Source organism: Podarcis tiliguerta, assembly GCF_965153285.1.
Source record: "Podarcis tiliguerta genome assembly, chromosome: 9".
Classification (NCBI taxonomy): domain Eukaryota; kingdom Metazoa; phylum Chordata; class Lepidosauria; order Squamata; family Lacertidae; genus Podarcis; species Podarcis tiliguerta.
Genome location: NC_139542.1, coordinates 39,628,920 through 39,653,535, shown reverse-complemented (window position 1 = coordinate 39,653,535; position 24,616 = coordinate 39,628,920). Strand labels below are relative to the sequence as shown.

At 40.3% G+C, this 24,616-nt stretch overlaps 1 protein-coding gene and 1 long non-coding RNA gene across 14 annotated transcripts; one reads left to right on the top strand and one right to left on the bottom strand.

The window, feature by feature from the left end:
* Positions 1-2,312: 2,312 nt before the first annotated feature.
* Positions 2,313-19,899, bottom strand: RBM46 (RNA binding motif protein 46). 11 transcript variants are annotated; one of them, XM_083457383.1, is made up of 6 exons: positions 19,573-19,899; positions 14,665-14,836; positions 13,692-14,159; positions 12,292-13,074; positions 7,580-7,639; positions 2,313-3,271 (listed from the first exon to the last, which is right to left on the bottom strand). In XM_083457383.1, the coding sequence occupies exons 1-5, from the start codon at positions 19,612-19,614 to the stop codon at positions 7,584-7,586; spliced, it is 1,521 nt and encodes a 506-aa protein (XP_083313509.1). In that variant the 5' UTR covers positions 19,615-19,899; the 3' UTR covers positions 2,313-3,271; positions 7,580-7,583. The 11 variants fall into 11 exon arrangements, with proteins under 11 accessions (XP_083313509.1, XP_083313510.1, XP_083313508.1 ...); XM_083457384.1 differs by lacking the exon at positions 19,573-19,899 and adding an exon at positions 17,379-17,530; XM_083457382.1 differs by lacking the exon at positions 7,580-7,639 and having other exon boundaries at positions 19,573-19,888.
* Positions 17,567-21,802, top strand: LOC310685414. Of its 3 annotated transcripts, none has more exons than XR_014515214.1 (3): positions 17,567-17,699; positions 20,899-21,047; positions 21,676-21,802. It is a non-coding gene; the product is annotated as an uncharacterized lncRNA (long non-coding RNA). The 3 variants fall into 3 exon arrangements; XR_014515215.1 differs by having other exon boundaries at positions 17,683-17,811; XR_014515213.1 differs by lacking the exon at positions 20,899-21,047.
* Positions 21,803-24,616: the final 2,814 nt, after the last annotated feature.

Sequence of the window (24,616 nt, the reverse complement as noted above, 5' to 3'; positions counted from 1 at the left end):
GACTGAATTCTGATCTTACAGTTTTAACCCATTTTTATATTCAATGTGTTCCTTGTAAACCGCTTAAGAGACAATTGTAATTAAGCAGTATGTAAACTGTCCAAACAAATACGTAAATATCCAACCTTGTGCAAATGGACTTCAACTTGCACAAAGGGCCTTCCCCTTCCTCTCTGCCCCCATCCTCCTGAAATCTACTTGAAGGCTCTCTAAAGCTCAAGAACAGATTTGGAGTGTGTGCGCAGCAGGCTATTGGGGCAAAGGAAATCCCACTGTGCCACGGTGAAAATTGACAGGCAGCTGCAGCTAGATATCATCCAGTGGGATTTGAATGTTTCATTTTGGTAACAGTATAGAAAAATTCCAGATATGAACATGAAACAAACTTCTCAAATTTTTTTCAGTACTGCATTACAAAACAAAGAGTCTGAAGTTGTCAACGTGGGCTGTGATGAGTAATGCTAAATTAACACAAATCAAACTAAATCTCAACCCTGGTGTTTTCAAATACTGTAAGGTTTTTTTCTTTCCGAATGTAATGTTGCTGAAATATTATGAGGTTTCTTTCCAAACCAGAAGCTCCAGTAAGTTTTATAGTTGTATTTATAAGGCTTTACTGCAGGTTATTTTCTTGATTTCAGTATCATTTTCCTCTTAGCACTATCCCATGGCTCTCTACATATCAGTGGATAAAAACCTTCATGTCATTAGGTGAAGGAAGCTTACTCCATGTCTTCTGTGTTGACGCAGGTATAAGATCCTTTTCTAGCATTAGACTTAAGCACTGTTTCCTGGGTTTCCTTAGTACAGAGTACCTAGTTCAGCACGGTCAAGTTAGTGCTATCAAAATGCAATCCACATTTACTTATATCAGTCTGGGGAAGTCGAAGTAGCAATGAACTGGTGGGTAAGCATTAACAAAGAGAATGTGTCCATCTCACCAGTAAAACATCTGCTTTTGATTTGTAACCAATGCCAGCTTGAAACTGGAAAACTATTTTGCATTCTCTTCAGATGAAAAAAAAATACATGCATTTGGTTTTCCCCAGAAGAGAAATACGTTGGATATACATTGTGCTGACTGACAAACCAGATTGCTTCTAGTGGGAAAGAAATTCTACTTCTAAACAATATGCATCTTCACAAATATCAAATTCAAGTTACAGACTAAAAAAATTCTCCAGTTTGGAGCTATGGAGCATTGGCCAACCAAGATAAATCATTATCAAGTTCCACTGACTTTAGTGGGGGGAAATAATCCAATGTACTAAACTTTCTTAACTTTAGGTCATTTGAAATTAGGAATGAGGCAGGGGGAGGGCTCTGCCTGGATTATGCCCATGATCTGAAAATGGATACAAATTAATATTAAAACATATACCAGGTAGCAGCAGCTTTTCTCAGCTTTGTGGCACATCTGCCTAGGTGCCTTTTTCCTCAAAGTTTGGGATAGGTCTGGAAGACACATAGCACTGTGGCAAATTAATGCTCTCCATATTAACGGGGAGCAGGCAAGACTGCTACAATGCAACCATATAACTTTCCTCATGCTGCAACTGACAATTTCTTTTCACATTCAGAATTTGATTAACTCCTTCTTTTGTAGCAGCAAATGTTTCAGTTATTCAACACAACACTAAGTTTAAAAGTAGTGTTTGATAACTAATGGATCTTTGGAATTAGTTATCTAACTAAGAGTTAACCAAGAGAGAGTAAACTAAACTTCCATAGCTCGTTAGACCCATTTGTTTTTTATTTCCTTTGCTAGCTGCATTGATATTTTCAATTCCAAAGGCAGGATGTAAATAAACTCTAGAAGCCATTCATGCAGCACACTGCTGCCACCTACAGTTCAAAGTAAGTATGCTGTCTTCACTGAGAAACAACTATTATATTCCACAACATATGTTGCCATTTATATTTATATGCAGAAGCTCTTTAAAGAAAACCAGGTTCAGAGCAGGGGGTAATAGGGAGAAGAGGAGCAGTGGTAGACAGGAGGTGCCTTAACCCTTGCAATGCCTAAATTTGGAAATCAAGATGGGAGGTGAAAGAACAATGCCCTTTATCCCATCCACATTTCTGTATCTATATGTTAGTGATACAGCATGCAACTGAATGGACAACAGAGAACCCACTCTAATAACTTATAAATTGGACCTTATTTGCAGTTTCATACGGTGGTTTGCAATATGTGCATTTTAATCAGATAACTTATTGGTTCAACACCACAGGGGGCAGAATCATGGTAATAAGCTGATTTGAAATTTACTGACAACTACTTTACGTATTAAAGACAAATCTCATTAGTATTTTATACAGCAAGAATTTAATGTCAAAATGTCTGCATTCAAGTATGGAATTAAACACATGATATAAACATTAAAAACATGACAACATGCAAATAGAACAGTACCTTTAACAAATAATGCTTAACAATGTAAACATTGGATAAATTAACACAAAATAATTTGTTTCATTAATAAAACAAATATTTATGATGCAACTAAAATGCAAAGTGATTTACAAGGACCACAATAGTATATAAGTTATTTGTGTGAAGTCAAATTTGGAGGCATTCACTTGGAGTTAAGTTTGTTTTTGTTTTTCTACAAAAATAAATCTCTCATATGTATCATTTCCTTCTTACATAATACTTTGCTTTTTAACTAAATAATGTTTCCCATCTCCAAGAGAAAAGAAAAGAAGTGTGATCCTTGGTAACAAGATTATAACCAACATTTGTAGGCACTTAAAATATGTTAATGCTACCATTCAGCAAAGTAATTACTTAAAAAAAATATTACTTGGATTCCCTTACCTACAATTAGACAAGGCATGAAATACTATGTCACGTTTGAAAGAATCCCACTCTTGCCAAACAAAAACACGTTTGAAACTTTATCTTCACACAAATTCAGTAAATTTATAAGCAATCGGTAAAATGGATAAAGTTAACTCACCAAAACTAATTGCGTGGACCCGATTAAAACTAAAACTACACTCTAGATTTAAAATAAAATAAAATAAAACGTATTCCATTTTCATCCAGCTTTTTCTCTTTTTTTTTTTCAAAAGAATGAGGCCTGATTGGAAATATACAGACGCTGTCCAACATGGTTGCTATTAGCAAGTGGAATTGTTGGTGACAAAGGGTAGCTTGGATAAGAATATGGTCTGGATGCATATGGTAACATGCTGGTTGTTCCAGAAGAGAGAGTAGCGCTAACTGGAGAAATGTTATTTACTGAACTTCGACGGAAATTGTAGTCTGTAAAAAAACAATAACAATCTGAGTTAAGTTTGAATGCACAACAGAGGTTTAATTAAGCAACAAAAGTTAAGAAATAAAACAATGGTCACTGTTTTTGTTTTCTGCAAATCTAGACTATGTAAACAGGTATCTTTCACCTTTTACTAAAGATTTCCATGCAACCTACAAATTCCTCACTCAAAACCTTGCTGCTCACCAACAGCACTGAAGACTACCTATACACATGGGCTACTTTGAGCCAAAGCTCTCTAAAACAAAGTATGACAGGGCCATACAGAGAGATTACTTGTCTTGCTTGTACAAAATGAACTATCAGGTGGAACTCTGGCTACCTCCCTGGATGTCCCCAATGAAGACTTTGTAGTGCCATCTAGTAGCTTGGTACAGCATTACAACTTGTCCAGCGCATAACCCGTGGCATGGCAGAGGAAAAAGCCATTTTGCATGACTGTCACATGGAGACAGGAGCTTACATGCTTTGTCCTTCAGCTAAACAACTGTCTATACATTTCAAGCCTCAAAAAAGTCAAACGCAATGAAGATGGATGATACTGAACTGCAAATCTTCTTACACTAAGAGATGGCTCAGAAATTTTGTTCCTAGTAGCTACAAATACTGGGCACTTAGGGTCTAATTAAACATTATATGCATATGCATATAAAGAAACCCTGCAAGCCTTTTAGAATAAAATCTTTAAGCTGTTTGTTGGGATTGGGTGAGGACATGGAGTGGAAAAGATTTAGTCCTCCCTCTGCCCTTCTCCACTCCCAATTATCAGCATCTTTCCTCCTGAATGATCAGAAACTCATTCTGAAGATTAAACATACCTGGAATCAGATTTGGAACAGAGATGCCTCCTTTCAAAAGAGTATTTTACTAGTAAGAAAGCCTTCAGTGCTTTATTCACATAAAGGTAAAGGTACCCCTGCCCGTACGGGCCAGTCTTGACAGACTCTAGGGTTGTGCGCCCATCTCACTCAAGAGGCCGGGGGCCAGCGCTGTCCGGAGACACTTCCGGGTCACGTGGCCAGCATGACAAGCTGCATCTGGCGAGCCAGCACAGCACACGGAAACGCCGTTTACCTTCCCGCTAGTATGCGGTCCCTATTTATCTACTTGCACCCGAGGGTGCTTTCGAACTGCTAGGTTGACAGGCGCTGGGACCGAACGACGGGAGCGCACCCCGCCGTGGGGATTCGAACCGCCGACCTTTCGATCGGCAAGCCCTAGGCGCTGAGGCTTTTACCCACAGCGCCACCCGCGTCCAGCTTTATTCACATAGTTGCATATTATGTCTAATTAGCCCCTGCCCAACAGAAAATTCATTTATAGATATCAGTTGCATCTTTACTTTTGCAGAAACAGGGTTATCATGCTGCCACACTGAAGTGTTTTAAATAATGGGTTTCCAAGAGTCCAACCTTAGCAAGTTTTAAATCTTTGCCTTTAAGACTCAATCTACAAGTTAGAAATAAATCAGTTTCAGAGAAAAAGAAAGTGGCAGTACTTTTTATCACATCCATTAGCCAATATTTAACTACCATGCATCTTGGTATACACCTACATCTCTTAACAATTTAAGTATTATTGCTGCTGCGCAAATACATTAATAATAACTTGCAGAACTGCAACAAGCCTTTCAAAGGAAAACAGCTAAAAACACACCTATAAATAATTTCCCAGCATGTGCATCTTAAAATTCAATACTGTTTAGTAACAAATTAAATTTCTATTTTATGATTGACCAACAAAAATTCTTAATTTCCCCACTCAGTTATGCCTTCTGAGATAATACAAGTCGAAATAAGCCACATTATTTTCTCAACACCGTAAAAGGAACAGGATGAAGCTACTCTTGGTTTTAGCCAACAGATTATATTCTAAAAGTGTTTCCCAGCCTATAGGTTGCATCTTGCAATGCCTGTGCAAGTGGAGTTTATAATTAAACCCCAAATAATAATTTTTTACTTTTAATCCTTAACTGAAACAATGAACACCTCTTACAACTTTTTGCTTCATTGGCATATTGGAATGCTATGTTGACAAAGAGAAACGTTCAAGTCTTACATTTTAATGCTTGGGAACTGCTCCCTGGCAGATGATGGCAGATCAGGTGACAGTTGGCGACAATGTGCGCATACACTGCCACTATTACTTGCCAAAATGGACTTTATCGTGAATAAAACAATAAAAAATATTTATAGTTCTTTATAACTAATGCCCCATCTACACTATACATTTAAATCAGTATTACATCACTTTCACACTCATAAAAGGTAAAGGTAAAGGACCCCTGACAGTTAAGTCCAGTTGCAGAGGACTCTGGGATTGCAGCGCTCATCTCGCTTTACAGGCCGAGGGAGCCAGCATTTGTCTGCAGAGTTTTTACAGGTCATGTGGCCAGCATGACTAAGCTGTATCTGGAAGCCAGAGAAGCGCACAGAAAGACTGTTTACCTTCCCGCCGGGGTGGTACCTATTTATCTACTTGCACTTTGATGTTGTTTCAAACTGCTGGGTTGGCAGGAGCTGGGACCGAGCAACGGCCGCTGACCCCATTGCGGGGATTCGAACCACCAACCTTCTGATCGGCAAGCCCAAGAGGCTCACTGGTTTAGACCACAGCACAACCCACGTCCTTTCACACTCATGGCGTCCCCCAAAGTTCAGTTCCCCCCAAGAACTGTTGTTTGTTAAGGGTGCTGTGAGTTGTTAGGAAAACCCATTCCCCTGCACAGAACTACAATGCCCAGAGATCCCTGGGTTGTTGATCCACTTGGGGAATTGTAGCTCTATAGGGGAACAGGGATTTCTAACAATTCTCAGCACCCATAACAAACAGTTTCCTGGATTACGTGGGGGAAGCCAAGTGATATAATACTGCTTTAAACATATAGTACAGATGGGGCCCTACACTGTTTATGTAACCATATGTTTATAGAATAATTTTTGTAGCTTTTGAATCAATATCCTGCAATCCAGATGGTGGGTGTTCTGACATTCCCATAAACAAAACTGAGAATCACTTTGTAAGTACCGTCATACCTTGGAAGTCGAATGGAATCCGTACTATACTATAAATATTTCAACAAACTGCACATTAATTGGAGTGTTAAGTAAATTTGTCTTTGGGTGCCTCAAGTTGTTGGTTATAAAATAGGCAAACTTGCCATTAAAATGCACGAAGCTGATTGCTGTCAAAGACCTAAGATACAAAATTCACATGACAATGAAGCTATAGATCACCACAGCAAGGAAATGTGAACTTGTGGGTTGCTGTACCAAAAAGGTTGTGAACCACTGTTCTAGATGACTTGGAGGAGTTACATATTGGTTCAAAATAAAAACAAGTACATAGCTGTATTATTAGGAAAATGTAAATGCTATACTATAGTTCTTAAAACCTGCATGGACAATAACTTTGTTTTAAGTCTTTTAAAGTGCCATAAATATCGTGGCTTGTTTTGCTACAGTAGACTAGCATATCTACTCTCCTGAACTAGGCAGGATTTGGGGGGGGGGAGGAGGCATGGGGGGATTAGAAATGATTTAATTTGCAGCCCTCCAGTTAAAGTAGAGTACACAGGTTCAGACCAACTTCATTCCTTGGACTTCATAAACCTTGCCATTTATTTTTCAACATATATTTTAAAGCTCAATGAACCAAAACACAGGCACTACATCATCAACGTTATTTATAGGCATGCTAACAATATACTAGGTGCTAAACATGAATATGCATAAGCTTCTGCCATAATCTAGATAAAAATGTGAAATGAAAAGGGAAAGAATTTAGTGTGACAGTAAAATCAGCATTTGGGGGGTGAGACAAAAAAGAAGCAAAACGAGTTACAATAAATAAAACTTTATGAATGGTAGAAAACATTTTAATATCAGTGGATGGTGTAGGGGAACAGAAAAAATAGTAATAAAACATCAATTAGTTTATATGCAACTTAAGGAGGTCAGAGAAAGGCTCATTTAAGCATGATTTTTGTCACACAGAAATTCCTTGTGCCATTAAAAAAAATGAAAGGGAAAAATATTGTATTTACATATTTTCATATTATTTCTGCCAATAGTTAAATATATACCCTGATCACTCTTTACAATGGAGGAGAATTTGTGACTTTTTACTACTGGGGATTAATTACTGAAGTTACATGCAACATTCAGAATAAAAGTGCAATAATCGAAGCACAAGTTATTTCTCTGCAAATGGCAATTTCATTCCGGGGAAAATTCTAAGCGTTTAACCAGACATGAATTTGGCCCATTTTGTTTTTCTTCAATCAAGTTACTTACCTGCTTACTTTCTCCAAATTTTCCTACACAGGTCCAGACTGGAGAGGTTATGTACCCTTTCTGCAAGCAGTGGAGACAGAATGTAACAATCTTCAAGGTGATGTTAACCCTAACAAAAGTGTATGGAATTCTGGAACTTAATTAACTGGACTATGCATTTTCAGTTTGCTATGTACGTGTAACTTTTTAGTTCTCAGCTCACTTTAGGGCATTGATCTTCCGCACACTGAAGTTATGATTAACAACCCCCAATCCTCCTGTACTAGGGCACCAAGTCATTCATCAAAAACCGCCACAAAATTCATTATGCAGTACAATACTGTTATGTTGTGTTGGCATTGCAAAATACACCTTCACAAATATGCCAGCTAAGAACGCAAGAATAGTATGCTGTTGCAGTGCTGATCTCAAGGCATAAGTTCCAGAAGTACTGAGCTCTTCATTTCTAACTAAAAGCAATCTAGAGGTTTCCTTAGTACATTGAAGTCACAGGGTTTAAATTTGCATAGCATATACTAAAATAACAAGATCTAAATACAGGGGTCTTGCCGATTATGAACTTGATCAGACTCTCATTGGTTTTAGTAAAGGACATAGTTGCCAAACAAACAAAAAATCCCTTTTATACAAGGAAACCTATCTGTTACTTTGTATTTATTTTCAGGTATATTGGCACAGGAAAAATGTTTACTATTTCTCTCTCCTATAAACTTTCACATGTCCATTGAGGCAGTATAAGCCATGATCTTCTTACATTTTAATACAGATAATTTAAAGTTGGTTTCCATGTCTACCAATAAATGACAATTCTGTGATAGCTCCCTTCTCAGCATCTGATAATAACATTTTAAATTGTGTTTCCAAACATGGACATTTTTCATCTAATGTTATAAGTACTTAACTGCAAAAGCTGGATGGTAAGTACAACTTTAGACTGTTTGAAAAATCTCTCAACCTCTAGCTATGTTAGATTTGTTGTTGTTATCCTGTTGTGTGAAGTGGCAGGCTGGTTCCTTTCTCTAATAAACAATCAGAAATGTGAAGGCTCTGGGGAGGGAGGGAACATAGTATGTTTTTTAAAGGCCCCTTTTCCCCTCAGAAGCTTTTTTTCTGAAAAATTGGAAAAATCTGGATGATAAATCTTTAAAATGATGAACAAAATGTTTAAGACAAAGTGTTCATATATTTACTCCCCCAAAATGATTTCTAAAACTGTGTAACAGGAAGACTTTTATGTAAGACTATATACAGTATCCCATCATTATAATTCCTGTAAACTTAGGATATGCAAGTCCTGAGTGCAACTCTCAAATGCAACAGTAAGACGCATTTCTGCCTCTTGGAGGGCACTGCCATTGTCACAAGAGAAGGAAGGATTCAATGTATTCTTTTGTTTGTGGCCTTCCTTCTGTTGGCATACTTTGTAGTTCTGTTTCTATTCTCTTGACTCGGCCTCAAAGAACTAGGAGTGAGATAAAGTACAGGGGTGCATTTTATCAACATAAGTTTGTAGCTGTCGTACCACCCAATCTTCAGAAATTTGACCCTGCCATAGTCATTCACACATTAGTGATTTCCAGACTAGACTACTGCAATGTACTCCAAATAGCCTTTGAAGATATATTGGAAACTACAGTTGGTACAAAGTGTGGCTGCCTCGCTTCTGCCTGGGACCAAGAGATTAAGTCAATCATGCCAAAATTGTTGATAACATTTAAAGCTCTGAACAGTATGAGTTCATATTACTTTATGTTATCTCCTGTACTTATTCCAGTCAACTCAAATGCTAAGATTTCTGCCTGTAAAATCTATTTGGCTGATTAGACACAAAGAACCAGGACTTTTCTGATGTGGTCCCCCATTTATGGAACTCAACTCCAGTAGAAGTCAGGAAAGCCCCATTTCTTATCTCTTTTAAACAAGCTCTAAAGAAATATTGTTTTAAAACAGGGTGAGGTTGACAATTGAGCTAGAATAGTTGGGACATGTTTCCAATGCTGGCTTTCGCCTATTTTATTCTATGTTTGTCTTATTGTTGTATTTTAATTATTGTTACTGAAGTATTTTAGTTATTATAAAGCACTTTGTGACACTATTGGTCTGAAAAGTGGCCAGCCTTCTAACTAAACAAATGTACTTTTAAGCCTCTCTTGAACTGCCATGTTTGAAAATTGTTAATACAGATAGGAAAATGAAATGTTTACTGTAAACTGACACAAGTTTAGTCACAGATTTCAATACAGTTTGCATTTGATTCATACTTCCCAAACCAATACAAGAACCAAAACAACCTCAAAAATTCTTCTAATTTTTCAATTCAGTTTTCCAGCCAAGTAATGTGTAAATAAATGCATGTACTGGAGTAAAGTATGCATAAAAATGCATATATTAGTGGAAACAATGTACAATGCATAATATTAGGGGAAACTGTTCTGCCAAATGTGTATATCAGGCATCCCCAAACTTGGCCCTCCAGCTGTTTTGGGACTACAACTATCATCCATAGCAAACAGGACTAGTGGCCAGGGATGACGGGAATTGTAGTCCCAAAACAGCTAAGTTTGGGGGTGCCTGGTGTATATTATGCAACACTGCATACAAATCTGAATATATTAGGAAAAATACACACTAAATTCTGATGAATTTTCATGTGGATTGTTATTTTAATTGCAAACTGATGTGGAAATGTGAAAACTGAAAATGAGAAACTTGGAAGAACCCATAATTGACTGATTCACCCATCCTTACTGGAGATCATTCAAGTCTCACATATAACTATGACTTATATGTGAATATGAAAAGTAATAGAGAGTAGTGATGAAAATAGAAGTACAATTTAGTTCAAATCTAACCTCAACCATGAGCTGACTAGGTAGCCTTAACCAATACCCTCTCCCCCTCTCTCAGTCCCTACATATCTCCAAAAATGGAGGAAAATAATGACTTGCCTTGCAAGGTTGTAGAGATTACAACTAGATAATGCACATGAAGCACTTTGAATACTTGGCAGTACTATACAAACACTATGTATTATTATGGCTTTAGTCTTACTTTACCCATTTCCTCTTGAGGGCTTCAGCTACAATTCTGGATTTTGCATACCAGCAAAATATTATCAATGGGGCATATCAAATAGGATGTTTTCAAGAAACAGATCATCTGTAAAGTTTTCAATTTTAGATTGAGAAAAGGTAGTGAGTGTTTATTATAGCTACTGTGCTGAAAATTGTCAAATACCAGCTTTTATATTGATAAAAGTTAACCTGAACTTTGAGTTGGCAGGAAGTAGACAATGCAATAGAGATTAGGCATATAATCCTGATAGCGATTCTGAAGATTATAGTATAGTAACCCCTGTAATACAGGAGTAGAAAACATCCAACAGAATGTGTAGTCTGAGCACTAAGAATTAGGGTATTCACTTTCTTAAAACTGCTGGTTACGAGAAGTCGGCAGAGACAGCAGTACCAAACCTCACCAACCAGACCATATTGTACAGTACAATACTTCAGTCATGTAAAAGTCACACCAGGCAAGTCAATTAGGAAGCTACTGCTATGCAAGATTGGATCCAAGAATAATATAAAATGAATGAGTTTGGGGGGAAAGGTAACTCAGAGCAATAATAAGTACGGTACTTAAGAAACAAGTAAGGTAGAACTAAGTATAATCAACTGAAAAAAATCCAACTGGCAGCTGACTTGAGCCTGAGACTTCCCTCAGATTATAAATGCTGTACAGGCATCCTCCCACTTACATGCAATCAACTCATGCGCAACTGCATATACGCACAGTGCTGGGCAATAATAATTTAATTCATAACCCATCCGACATGTCTTCTGATTTGTAACATTAATCATGTACCTGAATAGCACTTTCTCCTGCGGATGTGACCTCAATCATGCTTTATCTTTTCCTGGTTGAGTTTTCACAAATCCTTTATTTTACAACCTCTAAGGCCTTATCAACTATAAATTAGTCCTTTTCACAAAGAAAGTGGATAGCTTTTGCAAACAGTGACTATTTGCTTGTAAAAAGATCCTAGGAAAGGTGAAGAGGTTTGGGGAAATATTTTACCACTCATAGCTTAAAAAACCAGAGGTGGGAAACTTTTTCAACTGCAAAAGCTGTATCACCTTCTGACGGCCACATGCTGGTGCTTGACAAATACATCTCTAAGGACAGTAAATGCCACCCAAACCCCAGAGAAAAGTTAATACATTTGCGTAACTCCATCCCCAAACAACTTCACTGTATCATTATTTTTCTGCAATCCCCCCCAACGCAAGTATGTGATTGAAATGAAAATTAACTGCCACTGCCTTTTCAATAAAACTAGAAGAAACCTCAATCTTAAAGGCAAAGATCCCAGATGAACATGGTCCAAAACAACAAAGAAAATCAGATTTACACTGAAGATTAAATGTATTCTTGCTCTCTAGCATGCTGCTGCTTGACAGTTAAAAAGATGAAACTGAGTATCTGACAGGTGCATTCTGAGGCAAAAAGTACAAAGTCTCTATAACCCTTGGTGTATGTAAAAGATTCTAAAGTATCTCTGGAGTATAAAATTCAGGCTTTTCCATAGAGCTTGCTTACTAATCACCAGGGGCTACTATGAAGTCTTACTTGCTTTAGATTAATTATTCATTCTGCTAAAATAATGAACACCAAGAACCACAACAACACTAATAAAAGTTTTAAGAACTTACCCAAGTGTAGCAGTGCAAACTGTGCTGCTAATTCTTTTGCATCTTCGACTGTTGTGCAGAGTTTGTCTGGCATAAAATAACTTTGGGATCCATTTGCAACAGTAGGAATAACAATCTTGTACACTAGTAGAACCTTTCCATCTTGACTTGTAGTTGAATACAAGTAATATTCTGGAGGAGCCCAGTTATTTTTGTTGCAGTAATAATCTAACTGCATTGCTGCAGAACTAAAATGACTAGATTTTAATGAGTACATGCTAATTGGAGTAAGCTTTGTTCCAGGAAAAAATGGGTAAGTACACCTTTCAATTTCAGGAGGACTTGGACTGTGCTGTCCATTAAGTCGAATTGGGAGACTGGCTGGCTTTGGTAGTGATTTTTGGTGACCATCTTCTTTGTTTGCAAAGACAAGGAGGTTTTCAGAACTGGGACTAATTTGTCCATTCAGATGTTGTCTCCAGGTACTCTCTTTGTTTACTGGCTTGGCCAGTGTTACCTCAATGCTAGCTCCATCAATGCATTTCCCATTCATTACTGACATAGCAGCAACTGCATCATCTCGGTTGAAAAAATGAACAAAAGCATAATCTCGAAGTTTCTTTACACGCTCAACAGCTCCTGGTTTAAATTTGTTAAATTCAGCCTTAATTGTTTCTTCCGTAGTCGAGATCATCAAGTTTCTAACATATAATACTTTGACTCTCTGCATCGTTTCTTCATCAACCTCTTTTTCTGGGTCTGCCCAATCAACCTGAATAGTATGGCCCCACAACTGGAATGTTCCTATGAAAGAAAAAAGAAATGAAAATGCATCAATTTTTAACATTTTCCATAGTTACCTAAGAATGTTCATCTACTTCTTCCTTCACCCCACAACCCCCAAAAGTCTTTCCAAATGGTTTATGGCTGTCATAAGCAATGTGGGATGGGGCATCATGGCAGATTTGCAGGGAATCAAATCAGAAGAAAGCCAAAAATCAACTCTCGGCTGCACAGGAAAAACATAAAATTGCTTTATGTAAGAAGGCTCATTGTCATTTCTTCATTTCTCACTTCAGTATGTTAGGGCTGAACTAGCTGTGATGGCAGCAGATCAGTATAATAAAAACCCAAATTGGCTCTATGAAATGGTGGTCCAATTTTAAGAACAAGTGTGTGGGAGAAAAGGACTTGAACACAGGCTTCAAGGTAAACTGTAGCCGGGGGATAATTCAGCATTCTTCACCTATGTGCTGCCCATTTTGTTCTTAATCAGATTCACCACTCCCTCCTTTCTACATGGCTAGGGAACAAGAACCTGCCACTATCTCATCAAGGTTAGCTCTTAGTGAAGTCCATTTCTAGGAGTGAAGTGCTTGAAAAGAATGTGTTTACACTTTATATGAAAAACAAAGATTTACCAGGAATCAATTTTCTTCGTGCCATAGCTGCAGCTCTGTGGGATTCATATTCTACGAATGCAAAACCACGATTCTTTGTCTTGTCAGTTGCACTTGGATAAACAATAACATCTACTACACCTTCTGTAACTTTTTTCATTTCATCTAAGATTTCCTCTTTCTTCTTTTCCTTTGGGATAGCTCCAATAAATAGTCTGCAGTTATCCAAACTTACACAAACACCAATAAATTTTCCAGGACGGATCTCATAATTATTAAGGATCCTAATGGCAAGCTGAGCTTCTTCTTTGGTTGTATACATTACAAATGCATATCCACGATTCTCACCACTAAATTCCATCATCAGTCTAAATTCATAGATCTTCCCAGCTCTTTCAAAAACAGGAACTAGTTCATCTTCATACATATCACGGGGAATTTTCCCTACAAAAACTTCACAGCCTCGAGGTGGTGGTGGACCTTCCCAACCTTAAAAAAATTGTTCAGCACATTATTACAAATGCTGTGAGACAAGATACATTGCCAATAAGAACTTTAACATACATGTCTTAACACATTAGGAAATTTATCATTTGTTGCTTCCTATACAATAAATAGATGGGGTAAAATATCTGTTTTATTAATGGAGTTTGAAAATAGTTTAATAGCTCTATTCCCCTACCCCATTCCTGCTAGTTAGTGATTTCAACTGAATTTACTGCAAAATATGGTCAGAATTATAGCTTAGTCTAACAAGCAGGAATAAATCAACTTGAATCCAGTTACTTTATCTTAAGCTGAGATAGGTCAAATTATAGAAAGTAGTTTCCTGTAACATTAAGCACAAAAAGGATATGCGCTCTTTGAAAAACTAACTACAGAGCTCTCAGTCAATGTTAAATTGACCTACATTACACGTATTAATTCAAAATCTGTTCCCTCACTCCCACTCCAAAGCTTAACATTCTCAAAACACACAGGTTTGCTTTCTTACCCGGTGGAGGTCCACCAAATTTTCGTTGTCCATTTTCTTGAACCATGTTGTAGCCAGTCTTTTCCATAAGAGCCAATAAGGCAGCCTCATTCTGAGTACCAGTTCTGACTTTACTGCACCCATTCGTTACATCTGTGTGTTCTTCATTCATTGCTGTAACGTCTTCTGCAAACTGATAGAATGTTCATAGTGTTGCTTAAACAGAAAGCACAATTTCTTATTTCATGTCAAGATCTTATTATTGAAAAACCTTTATTGAAAAGCAGTTACATGTTTAAGTAGCCTGATATATTTCAAAGAAAATTCATGATATATCTATATATGCTTGCTAATTTCCAGAATCATGTTTTAAGTTATGTATCAATTTTTAATGTAGATTTTAGTACATGCTGTATGGTTTTATTATACAGTCTATTCCTGAACCCCAAAACACTGTATGAATATAATATAAACTAGCAAAGTGAAACAAAATGTTTAAAGTGTTTATAGTGTTTTAGCTTTATTAGTGCATAAGCAGAATTACTTTAGATAAATGTGCATGTGCAATGAACTGCAAGCTTCTGAAAATGCTTTTATAAACTGCTAAATGGACTCAGTAATTCTTGTTTATTTCAAATGTGATCCTCCCTCTTTCATCTAGAAGCTATTATCTGTAATGGGAAGAAGCTAAAATAACAAAATAGAACTGAAACACAGTTAACCATTTATAGGTGCTAAGAACTATTTGATTAGCAATCAATTTCTGTTGTTAATGCAAATAACCACATTTTCTGGTAAGACAAAGTGTTGGGTTCAGTAGTCCCCTTCCCTTCTCATGTGGCAAGGAGTACTTGCTGAGCTTACTTTTTATTTCAAAAGATCTCTGCTCAAACTAACCAGCTTTGAAGTTGGCTTGTTTGCAACTAACCTTTTTCTTTCTTTCTTATAAGCCAGGATTCCCAGTGCATACATATTGCTGAGCCTAGATTCTCTGAAATTGTAGACTTAGAAGGTACCCCGAAGGTACCCAACCCCCTGCAATGTAGGAATCTCTACTAAAGCATCCATGACAGAAGGCCATCTGACCTGTGCCAAAAACCTCTAATGAAGGAGAGTCCACCACCTCCAAAGAAAGTCTGTTCCATATTAAAACATAGATTTAATATGCAAGTTTTCAACTAGGATCCAATTTAGCATGTTTGACTTACATTTATTATACATAATATCGCTCAATTCTGCATGCTATATAAAAACCTTTTCCCCCAAAGCAAGTCAATTAATGTCTCTTATTAGGAAGGGGGGAATGCACGTGATTAAAATATATATATTCAAACTGATTCAAATGTTTACTTGAAAATTGTCTTTGTTGAAATACCTGTAAATATTGTAAAACATGGCAAGTAGCATGCACTTTCCTTACTCTGTTTGAAGGAATAATTACGGCACTGAACAATTCATTTTATGAAACAGTGCATTTTATTGATGCTCTCAAGAGATCCAAACCCCATCCTTCCTAGAGATACTGGTGAGCCCCTTGTGCCAGGCACAGAAAGTGGTGCATTTCCACGAGAAATATACTGCACTAGAAATTTTTCTATCCCCCCCCCCCATTTGCCGGATTTTAACAAAGAACGTGCTATCAAAGATTTCTAGACTCCTGGTGCACATATTCACGATTTTAGTAGTGCTTCTAACATGGGCATTTGGGGGGGGGGGTGTCAGGTCCTCAGTTACTTTTATTTAATTATTTACTTGATAGGCGAGGAGCGCTAACCCCATGGCTTCTAATATGAAACTCAAAACCACCTTGTGACTTTTCTGTAGAGGCGGCGTTTGTTTTCTTTTGAACACAATATTTTCAAGATTTGGGTGTGGTGGTTTCTCGTAGAGCCTCCACCGCTACCCAGGTCCCTGATGCTCCCGCGAACAGGAGCTAATGCTGGCATCAACCCCAACAGAAACTCAAAAACCAGGCATTTCTGGGGCAAGATCCTAAAGCGGCCCACGTGCCGGTGATATGGCCAAATCGAGACTTCTGGGCTACGCAAGTCTGCCAACTTGGAGCGACAAAACTTCCGGGGAGTTTGGACCTCAGGCTTTCGGCCTACCTGCCGGCTCCCCCTACCCCGCTTCCCAATACCTTATAGGCAGGGGGACCAATCTTAACCAAGAACAGGAGTGTGAAGGATCAGAGGCAGGGCCTACAGGCCGCATCCGTGGGTGGGAGGGAGGACGGCAAGGCCGGCTCGCCTGCCGTTCCCGTTTCTACCCCGTCTTTCCATTTTCTCCTCGGCTCTTTCTCGGGGTGGTTTGCTTTAAACCCCGGGGCTCCCTCGATTGTTTCCGGAAAGGCGAGAAAATGGAGAAAGGCCGTTTCTACGGCCTGCTTTCGAAACTGTTCGAATTGAGCCCGTCGCTTCGCCCAGCTCGTGTGAACGTCTCCACTGGCCCTCGCCCTTCCCGCCCTTCTGTGGGCCCTTTTCCCAAGCCCTCACGAACGACCGCTTCCCCTTCCCTTGAGAAACCGAGACAGGGAGTGAGGAGGCAAAAGGGAAAGGAGCTCAGCGCCGACGGCGGCAGGGCAGGAATTAATTGAACCCCCTCACATTACCACCTGCCAACCTTGTCGCCCAGGCAGGTTCCTACCGCCTAGGACGGAGGTGGGTGGGGGGAAATAAGGCTTCCTTCTCTTGTACAGAGGGGGGAGAACACGAAGCCGCGCCACGCCTTCTCACCCGTGTGGCACACGCGCATCTGCCGCACTCGCCCGTCTGAGTTTGCGCCGGCTGCTTTTTTCGCGTGACGCCTCACAAAGATTGACGGCGGCCGCCTGCCAATGGGAGCCCTTGAACCCCGGCCGAGCGGCACGAGGACAGGTGGGAGGGGTCGCTTTCTTTAAAGAGGTGCGTCGCGCGCGGTTTCCCGCAGCAGGGGAGACGGTTGTAAATCCCAACGGACGCGGCTCCCCCGTCTAATAATTCTCGTCGATGGTCAGAAGCAGCCAATGGGAAGGGAGCTGCCAGCTCATAGGCTGAATAAGGCACGTTTACTCGGAAGTAGGTTCCATGGGGGGGGTGGGCCTTACTCCCAAGTAAGTGTGAGCAGGGTTGAAAGGAAACGGGAAAGATTTAACATAGCTACACACACTGGCCTGGTTCCCACAACACGGTAAGCCAAACTGTGGCTGATAGAGGAATAGGGAACCTTTGGTGCTCTGTATGCAATTAGGGTTTTTTGTGATACAAAACAAACAAATAAGCAAGGGAAAGTACATATAGGACTCCGACTCCCATCAGCCAGTATGACCAATGGCCAGGGATGATGGGAAATGTAGTCTCAAGGGCCAAATGTTCCCTCACTCTGGCTTATGTTGCCACTTTTTTGCTCCCACACCACTTGGCTAAGCCCAGATTTGGCTGGTGGTTAAACTCTCTCCTCACTAACTGAACTAGTCAATGTGGCACCAGGCTACCGTTTGGCCTCCAGGCATTCCTATGATCCATGAAGCAATTCAAAAACAGGCATTTTACAGCTTAGCATTATTCCCCACGTTACAGCTGAAAAGATATTAAAGAATATATTTTCTTCCAGGTAACAATCAAACAGTTGCAATAAATTTTAATAGCTCCAGCCCCGGGGAAGTTAATGATGCCTAAGTGTGATTCTACTGAAATGAATCTCAGTTGCAGGCCTGCAGCCAACATTTTGGCTGGTAAAATATGGTGCAAAAAGCAAAACAAAAAGCCATCCCCACAAGCTTCTTTCCAGAGGCAGTGGGACACTCACATCACCAGAGCTGGAATGGGATGGTTGTTAGCCAAGAGGCAGGCCAGCTGTTCAGCACAGCTCTCAGGTACTCCATAACAGCTCAGCCTGTTCTGAGCAGAAAATTAGTTTGAGCAGCCAAGCCCAAAGAAAGCAGCTATCAAAAGCTGCTCACAGCACTAAATTTTGCTGGTGTTGAAAGTTGCAGTACCTTATCTAGCCCTGTGTGGTGGTGGTGCAGCAGAGATTAGCAGTTTTCTCTGCATGGAAGCTACCAAGTGAGACAGAGTTCCCTGCTCAAAATCCTCAGTGCCTTACCTTTGGCTGTGTCTCTGACCTCACCTCATGCATCAGGGATGTGGAACTTCAGGCCTGTGGGCCAAATGCAGTCCTCCAGGTCTCTTTTGGGACTCTGCCCTGGCCACACACTCTATCCCCAGGCCCAAGCCCTCACCAGTCTTACCTCACCCCCTTCCTTGAGCATTTTTGCCTGGCTGGAATGTGATGTTGAACTGGGATAATGCCTTTTTTTGTGAATAAATTAGCCTGCTGTACCAAAGTGAAATGTATATTCATTGCTCTGCCCACTTTTGCCTCTGGCCTGATATTACCATGAGGCGCTCAAAAGGGTATGCGTTCCTCAGGATGAAAAAGGATCCCCCCACCCCTGCCTTATGGGTTTCTGTCAGTTGTCTCTTTCTTCCTCCTTCTCTGCTGTCCATTGAGTGTTCCACACACTTTACACCAGCTGACCTTGCCCTCTCCCCTATTCTGCACAGACTGTAGAAGGAGTGTGGCCATTTTCCGAGCTTCAGCAGAAAGGTGCTGGCAATCATCACCTTTGTTTTCCTTCTCTTCTTCCCTGGGCTTGCAGCCTGCAGTGTCTACCTTTCTTGGCTTGTTGCCATCTGGTCCTTACATACAGTTCTAAAGCCAGCCTTATGCATGCTGCCCAGTGGAGACTGGTCTATAAAAATGAATGGGGCTTTGCACCATCTACTTCATCCTGCTCTCAGACAGTCCCCACCTGCCTGACATCTTGCTTACAAACACTTCAGAGGTTAGCACAACCTATCCACTTCATCTTTAGCTCTCAGTGTTGACCATGTACAACTCGGCAGGGAGGAGAATGGGGACAAGACTATAATTATTTGTTCCGCCTACCCCCTGTCTTCTACCAGTGCCCACCTCTTTCTGAATTCCCATGAGAAGTTCCAAGTCTCACAGTATTGTGAGACGCCATTGTGATCACCAGGCTGCTCCTTCCTGTCTTGCTAGATATTGCAAAGCAGGACTATGATCTCGTTGCCATGGCAGTTGGGTCATTGTCTCTTTACACACCACACAATTGCACCTCTTCTCTCTCGCTGTGTCTCCTTTCTGTGAGAATGATCTGACCTCAGGACCTGCCCAGGATATTTTTCAGCCTGAGGAAGAAGGGAATGGAATAGCACCCTCCACCGCACTTGGGGCAGCAGACTAAGTTAGGGTCCCAGGTCAGGTTGTGTGGCATAAACAGCTCTGTCTTCCAACAGAGGGCAATGCCCAGTAACTCAGGAGCAACAGCTGACTGCTACCACCTGAGGTGGTCATAGCATTTTGCCTAAGGGTATGTCTGGCTCTGCTAAGCTAACCTGCCCTTGCAATCTACCACTTTTGATAGCACACACACACCACCTATCTCTGCTTTTCCAGATAAGCGCCCCAACTTCAGCTTGCGTGTTCCACTGTTTCTCTCTCTCTCCCATCATCGAATCTCACTTGCATTCAGCACCTTGTTTCAAACTCTTTTCTGTTTCTTTCAAGGTTAAAAGGGTACTACTGTAGGCAGCAGGGCTTCACTGCCACCAGTACAATGCAATCAGTAATAAGTATTAATCCAGAAAAACTAAGTTGTGATTGTGTGTTTTTTGTTGCTTCCACTTAGCTTTATCGGGTACTTTACATTCTCTCTTTTTAAAACAACATTTACACACATATTATATATAATAAATACAGCGATATTAAAAACTCAATATCTTAAATGTTATTTGCAGAATTTTAAATACCGTTTTCATACACTGTAATTACAGTTTAACTTTCTGCCCACATTGTTTTCACGGTGGCATGTGATCCATCTCTAAGTCCTACGTTTATGTTCTAGTAAATTGCTGAGTCCCAATTTCTGAAAATTCTCTTGGGGGGGGGGTTCTTAAAAATACAGTTAATCTAATTATTTCTGTTTAAATCCATATCTTGCATTTTAGTTTGGATTTTTATTTTTATTACTTCGACATGTTTTTGTAAAAAATATTCTGGATCTTGCACGGATGTATACAACTGGAATTTGCTTTTCTTATGGGATGGTTTTTAATTAGATCATTGGAATATTTCACTGATTAGCTCAAGCACTCTTACTACATACAGTAGAAGTGCCACCCTAATTTGCAGTCTCATCTACTTAAGTAGATGTAATAAGTTGTTGTTGTTGTTGTTATTGTTGTTATAAAGTGCATTATGGCCTGCAAAATGAGGATAAGGTTCACAGCAGAAAGTGCAGAAGAACACGAGGCTGACAGAATCATATGTGCTTTTGTGTCTTGCATTCAAGCTTCACTTCGATGAATACATCTCCCATGTGCACCTGTCACTTGACACAGGTAGATCATTTTACCTTAATAATGGCAGACCATTGTCAGCCATCAGACTGAAACTTCAGACAGTTTAAGAAGATTGCCTATATATTTTGTTAGCCGTAATACCAAGGAATAATGATGCTGTATCAGTGTTCAGTTCAACAGGAGGATGCCGCTAAGCAAGGACTGAAGTGTGGCATGTGTGGCCTCAGTTCTTTGAATAATCACTTGCCTTAAATATTACAATTTTGGGCAGGGCTTCTCATTACAGCAGGGATGGGGAGCCTGAGGATCTCCAGATGTTGTTGGATCTCTGTTCCCATAAGCCTCAACCAGCACGGCCAATGATAAGGGAATGTCATACAACAGCATCTGAAGAGTCATGGGTCCCCAATCCCTGCATTCCAGGAAACATCCCTTAAGTCAATGCAAATGATTAAAAGAACTGGAATCTTGATTCTCATGCACAGAAAAAAGCAAGATAAATTATTTCTCCTTCCCCATTAATCTTGTCTATGCAAAACCTCAGACTTGGCTTCAGCTGCTGTGGTACAAACAGTACTTTGCAGCTTTGAAACTTCTGCTACTGAACAAGTGGGACAGAGAACATCACTACAGAATTGTACCAGTTGTTCCTGTTGTTCCATTGTAGATGAACAACTCACAGAATGCTGACCAAGACACAGGCAGTGCAGCCCAGGTAAACTGTGAATCGTCACCAAAGAGAAGCAGATATGATCTAATCAGTCTCATACACAAGAAATAAATTTTAAAAGGAACCTGGCATTAATGCTGTCCTCCATTTTTTCTCATGCCCAACTACTGTACTGAAAAGCTGTGCCATAGAAGAAAGCTATCAGTGGGTTATGGTGCGCTGGAATTTGAGCCAGGATTGAGCAACAGTTAATTTTTTGGGTTGTACCGACAGTTAATATTCAGAAGCCTTCTGAAGAGTCATGGGCTTCCCCATTAAAACACCAATACAAAACTCTTCAGATTCGTAGAAAGTATATATGGATAAGTACCATAATTGTTCTATGGTGGATATAACCAGGACCAGCCCTACTATTAGGTAGAGTGAGGCAGGAGGGCAGGGAGTGTCATATGTCCTGTCAGATATACCCTAAGCTAGCCTGCTGTCTTCAGATGCAGTGAAGGATACTGTACCAGTGTTAAAGCAAGATTCAACTGCCATTTCAGCTGCTTTCTGTATATGAAATGGGAAGGGAGACAATCTTGTTCTCGCCTCGGGCAGCAAAATGTCTTACCCTGAGTGCTTTCCGATTTAAAATAAGTCTGCAAATAATGGATGTTTGTTTCCTACAGCTCTTTCTTTTCATTGAGAGTATGAAGTGGCGTGCATTGATTCTACCACATGCTGAGGGGGGAGGGGAGTAAATTATAAGGTTGGTGGCACTATCCTTGTTTCCTTGACAAATTCATTTTGATTTCCATTTGGTTGACAATTACCTGCTTGTCCCAAATAACTGGTCTCAATTCCATCATCTGGGAAAATGTAGGAAGCATGGCTGAGTTTTGTGGAGACAATAAACCATTATGCAAATGATCAACCCCTAGGGGCTGCTTTCAGAAAAGAGCACCTTGTCAGATCAGCAATACCCCCCAGTTGGAGGCCAGTATGTTTCAGGAGTCAAGCAGATAGCCAGCTTCTGTGAGGGCTGCAGGGGATGATTGATGGAGGCCATTTATCTTATCTAGAAGATGACAGGACTATACAATCTGGAAGAGAAGGGAGGGCCAAGCTCCTCTTTATTCTGAGGACTGCCTTCTTTCTCCCTGCTTCTGTCCTCATTGCACTTGCCCCCTGCTCCTGCCAGCAACTTCTGTTCATTTCACAAACCCTTCTGAATCGAAAGTTTTGTTTCACTGGGAGAGGGTCAAGCTTTGTCTCCTTGTGAGAGCATGTCTGTGCCTCCCATTGCTATGACTTTCAGCTCATCCAAAGTTGCAGCTTCTCCCCCAGTTGGTTTGGTGTTGTAATGCTAAAGAGAAAGGGATGATCACGTGCAAGAAGTACCAATTGCCATGGTGTTTTACTGCAGCAGTTGCCTGTTTAGACTATGCCTCCAACCGCTCCTCACTCTAAGATCTGGACTACCAGAGATCAGCAGAGTTGCTGTATGGCTTGTGGGTATCAGGGATGCAGAGTCAGTGTTTTATTCCCTCCTACCCACCCCCTTTGCAGAAGGAAAAAAAGGCTCCTATGCAAATGAAACTGACCACAGCAGGAAGTTTTTCAAATTTGCATCTCAAAAAGAGGAAATGGCATGGTTGGAAGGGCCCCACATTCACATTGTTTGGGTTCACGTGTGCTAGCAGTAGAGTTGGGATCACACCAGTCATTATGCATTGGCTGGGTGCTCTACTCCAGATAGTTCTATTGGAGCTATGAATCACAGCCCTAGACTTCTTCAACTAGTTTTCCATTTACAAGCTATCTCACTTTTTAAAACTGTCTTCATCTTACGCTCAGGCAGCTTGCTGCAAAGATAGTCAATGTGGTGTCATCCAAATGTTTTGTTTTACAACTCTCTTCAGCCCCAGCCAGCATGGTGGCCAGGGATCGTGGGAGTTGATAGTCCAAAACATGGAGGTCACCAGTTTGCCTACCCCTGCATTACTGAGTCCAGACTATATTGCAGCTATTTTGGGGCAGTTTGAATTGGCCTGGCAAACTGTATATTACCTACTTGGGAACAGGTGCCCAGGTAGAAGTAACCTAAACGTAAGGTACAGTGCAGTGACATCACCACCAGAAAACAATGGGTAACTCTGTGAGCCATTAGCAGCCGATATGAATATGCACCCATGTGGTCTGAGTCCATTTCAACAACGGTCAGGAAACATTTAATTTTGATGGCTTTCCCTGGTATAGTCATAATTGGCTTCAACACTGAGTGTCTATTTACACAAGCAACTAACCACAGTTAGTAAGTTAGGTCTAAGACAGGTGGGGAGAAGATAAGCAGAACCCATTTTTTCAATGTATCTTCTCTCTTTTATAAAGGCATTGTTGGCCACCTGCTATTTTGTTTCCTTCAACATCTGCAAACCGGGTGATTTATAGTTATTTGAGCAATTACAAGCCCCTGCTGAGAAGATTATAGGAACTGTGTAAAGCAGATTTTTATATATACACACACACACACACACACACACACAAACATACACACCGTATTTTTCGCCCTATAGGATGCACTTTTTCCCCTCCAAAAATGAAGGGGAAATGTGTGTGTGTCCTATGGGGCGAATGCAGGCTTCAGGAAGCTATCTGCAAGCCTTGGGAGCCCGCGGGAGTTCCCGCCGGGCTCCCAAGGCTTGCGGATAGCAGCCTGTTCTGGGGGCTGGGGTTGGGGGAAGCTCGGGCTTCCCCTGCCCCAGCCCTGCACCTGGGAGGAGGATTTTTTTTTCTTTATTCCCCCCCCCCAAAAAAAAACAACCAGGTGCGCCCTATGGGCCGGTGCACCCTATAAGGCAAAAAATACGGTGTGTGTGTGTGTGTGAGTGTGTGTGTGTATATATATATATATATATATATATATATATATATATGCATGCAAGCCAGTTGAGTT